The sequence below is a fragment of the Empidonax traillii genome, unplaced genomic scaffold (assembly GCF_003031625.1).
Source record: "Empidonax traillii isolate 1590-97213 ecotype Southwest subspecies unplaced genomic scaffold, ASM303162v1 scaffold119:size1479319, whole genome shotgun sequence".
Taxonomy (NCBI): domain Eukaryota; kingdom Metazoa; phylum Chordata; class Aves; order Passeriformes; family Tyrannidae; genus Empidonax; species Empidonax traillii.
The window spans coordinates 332,266-335,545 of NW_020955312.1; the positions used below are offsets into that span (position 1 = coordinate 332,266).

Genomic DNA, 3,280 nt, shown 5'->3' on the forward strand with positions numbered 1-3,280 from the left:
GGTCAGTGTTATAAAAGAGGGAAGCAAAATAGATAATATGGACAGCTGAAACGTACTAACCCTGTAGACCTGATTTTTCAGAAACTGCTACTTTGCAGGAAAACCTAGGAAAAAAATCATTATTTTTAAAGTAATTTTCCAATAGGAGAGCAACTCTCTTGCAGACAAGTGACAATATAATCAACTCCTTAGCATTATTCCCTTGCAGAACAGCTGATAGCAAAACACAGGATAGCCTACTGCCCCAGAATACAGATAATTTCTTTCCCAGACATACAAAGCTGTATTGCCTCAGAGAAATATTTACAAACAGTGAGAGCAAAATAGTGAATTAAAGTGTTGATGCACAGATCTAAGAGCAGTATTTAACTTTATAAGATCTGAATACAATGCACAAGTGTTGCCTTGCAGCATGCTTTGTTACTGCTGGGCACCTCGCCCTGGCTTTTCCATGCATGCAGGTGTGTGTAGAATGCTACCTACATATCAGCCTGCTTTGCTGTAAGGACAAAGGGCACTTTGATCCCAGTACAGGAGATTGCTGTATTAGAGATTTTTTTTTTTTTTTTTTCCCAAAAATCAACTTTGCCTGAAGAGAACTGCATAAAGCAGCCTGAAGGCATGAAAGCCCCTGGAGTATACCATCCATGATTTCTCTTTTAGACCTTCATCATAATCTTATTCAAGTTAAGGGGCAAAACTCCTTTTTTATTAGAATACTGTGAAATCAGAAAACAATAAGTGTGCCAGCTCCTGAGAAGTGTAGACTGAAGGTTGTTTGGGCCAGCAGGAGAAGGAAATGCCAAACAGGGCTGTTTCTTTGTGTCTCAACTGGCACAAGGTACAGAATGGACAATTTTTATGTGATGCACCTGAAGAAACCCAGCTATACCATGCTAACTCCCCCCAGCTGAGTTCTCCCAGCTTAGGCTTGGGTTAAGTTCACCCCTGAAAAACCCCTGAAATGTACATTTCAGTGCATAATAATAATACTCCCAGAATAATAAAGGTTTGGCAACAAGAATGTTAGCCAGATGTTAATATAAGCTACCAGCCTATGGTTAGCTGCCTTGGCTTCTTCTGGGGTACACGGTGCATGAGAGGACTCATTTCACATCTCAGATACCTTTAGCATCCCAAGGGGACAGATTCCAGTGACTAAGAGGAGACCTCAATATCTACCTGAAGATGTGGAAAGGTGAATCCTTAGGAACTTCCACTGAGTGACAGATTTTTTCAGATCCTATCTAAAGTGGGTCTCAAAAAAGAAACATTGCTCTTTTCCAGCAAGCAGGGGACTGTTTGGGAATCTGTCTCCCATCAAAGACCATTAGCACTGCTTGAGCCAGGCAGTGAACAAACTCCATCATACATATACTGGGTCTGCATCCGTATGTGGGATCTGATCTCCAGAAAGCACTGAATACATTGAGAAGAAACAAGGGGCAGGTGCAGAGAAGCCCTTGGGGCATTATTGTGCACAACCCGAGGGCAAGATAAAGATGATGTCCTAAAACTGGATGGATTTCTGGGCAAACAAAGGTCATTTGCGTTATTTTGTGGAGGGCTTTCTACTAGTCTAATCTCCCCAGGCAAGGGTCATGTTTGTGTCCCGTTACTTATTTCCTTTGCTCTAATGATCCTGCAGTCCTTCCACTGACTTCAATGGCAATGCTATTCATGGACTGACTCTAGGACTGGGCTATTTACTAAGCAAATAATCGGAATCAGCAGTTTTGGAGTCATATGGGCACCCAATAAGCAGCCTGTTTTGTTGTCGGATTGGCTATAAAATCCCAAATCCCCTCAGCTCCTAGCTGCTGGCACCAAGGCTCACTAACAGCAAACAGAATGGCCTTTCAGTCTGTGCTGTTTGTTTTCTTAGCTGGACTGGTATTTTTCTCTGAAGCTGCACCACTGGTGAGTCTCTTTGTATCCAAACTCAATCATTACAAGAATGATAATCTAGATTTTCTATATGACTAACATCCTCATCATCATCCATGAAATTCTGTAATCACTAGGCTTTGCTGGAATGTTATTTTACTACTGGTTTTTTTATGTAGCATCTTCAGAATTCTTAAAATTTCTTCTTGTTGCCATTTACCCATCTATTTTAAGATATTATGGAAGGGAGATCTAGGAGATGTGACCTTTTTTTTCTGTCTGTTTTTGCCTGTTCATGACTCACACCCCATATTTTTAATAAAGAGGTTCTTTGCCAAACAAGTGCTTCAAAGCACTAAAAAATATTTTTGAAGTATGACTAAGGATTCGTTATAGTGTAATGAAGATTAAGAAAGGGATGTTCTTTCAACTTTAGGATGTCATAAGTATTTCTTCATTGGTTTCTCTGGCTAACATACTCTGTCTGCACTTATAATAATTTACTATTTTCTTATTTGTGATCTTATTATAACATTTTCCTATGACCATATGCAACTCTAAATATTTATCAAGCAATCTGCATGTGTATGTGTAACAAAGTTATCAGTATAAATCTCTAAGATACCCTGCTTAAGAAAAAGATGTTTGTGAACTAGCTTTGAACAGCATTTGTCAAAGAAATACTTTTAATTGAACAGTTATTCTGCAATTAGAACCCATCTTTTCTTTGAAAGAAGGTTTTTGCAGGGCTGGTGAACAGTTCCTATACAACTTCTCCTCCTTTCCCCAAGGTCTCCCATGGCTCTGTTGATTCCAAATGCCCTCTTATGGTGAAAGTGCTGGATGCAGTCAGAGGAAGTCCTGCATCCAATGTAGCTGTTAAAGTTTTCAAACAGGCTGAAGATGGAAGCTGGCAGGACTTCGCTACTGGGTAAGTTGTGTGGTCTTATGGACTTTTCAGGAGTCCTTGGGCAAACAATTGAGAAAAAGAGGGAACAGAGCTCTGATCAAAAAAGCGTTATGTTTTCCAACCCATGTGCCACACCATCACGGTTAACAGCAACAAATTCTCATCTAAAATCCATCAGATTCAAGTGGAACTTATCCATGACTGAAATGTTAATTGCAAAAATATGTTGAGATGCTCGCCTTATCTTTGTAAGTGGATATGTTTAATGACTAATTTTTCTCCTAGCTTCAGTATTAACTTTCTTTTCTATAGAAAGAAAAAAAAAAAAAAAAAAGCCTATTTACCAGCATTTTGTAGGTAGTCGAGACTAAACTATCTTCATATACAATGCATATGAGCTTCATTTGCAGCTGTCATATACAAAATCTTCTCTGTAAGGCTTTGCCTGTACACATGCAGATAGTAAAGCACATTGATAGTCTT

At 39.2% G+C, this 3,280-nt stretch overlaps 2 protein-coding genes across 2 annotated transcripts in view; one reads left to right on the forward strand and one right to left on the reverse strand.

Moving 5' to 3' along the window:
• B4GALT6 (beta-1,4-galactosyltransferase 6) overlaps positions 1 to 3,280 on the reverse strand; it is a 73,566-nt gene that overhangs the window by 19,599 nt on the left and 50,687 nt on the right. The gene's annotated exons all lie outside the window — the stretch shown is intronic.
• LOC114057196 (transthyretin) overlaps positions 1,746 to 3,280 on the forward strand; it is an 8,370-nt gene continuing 6,835 nt past the window's right edge. Inside the window, exons 1-2 of the mRNA XM_027883176.1 lie at positions 1,746 to 1,920; positions 2,679 to 2,818. Coding sequence (XP_027738977.1) covers positions 1,852 to 1,920; positions 2,679 to 2,818 — 209 coding nt within the window. The 5' untranslated portion in view covers positions 1,746 to 1,851. The remainder of the gene's footprint in view (positions 1,921 to 2,678; positions 2,819 to 3,280) is intronic.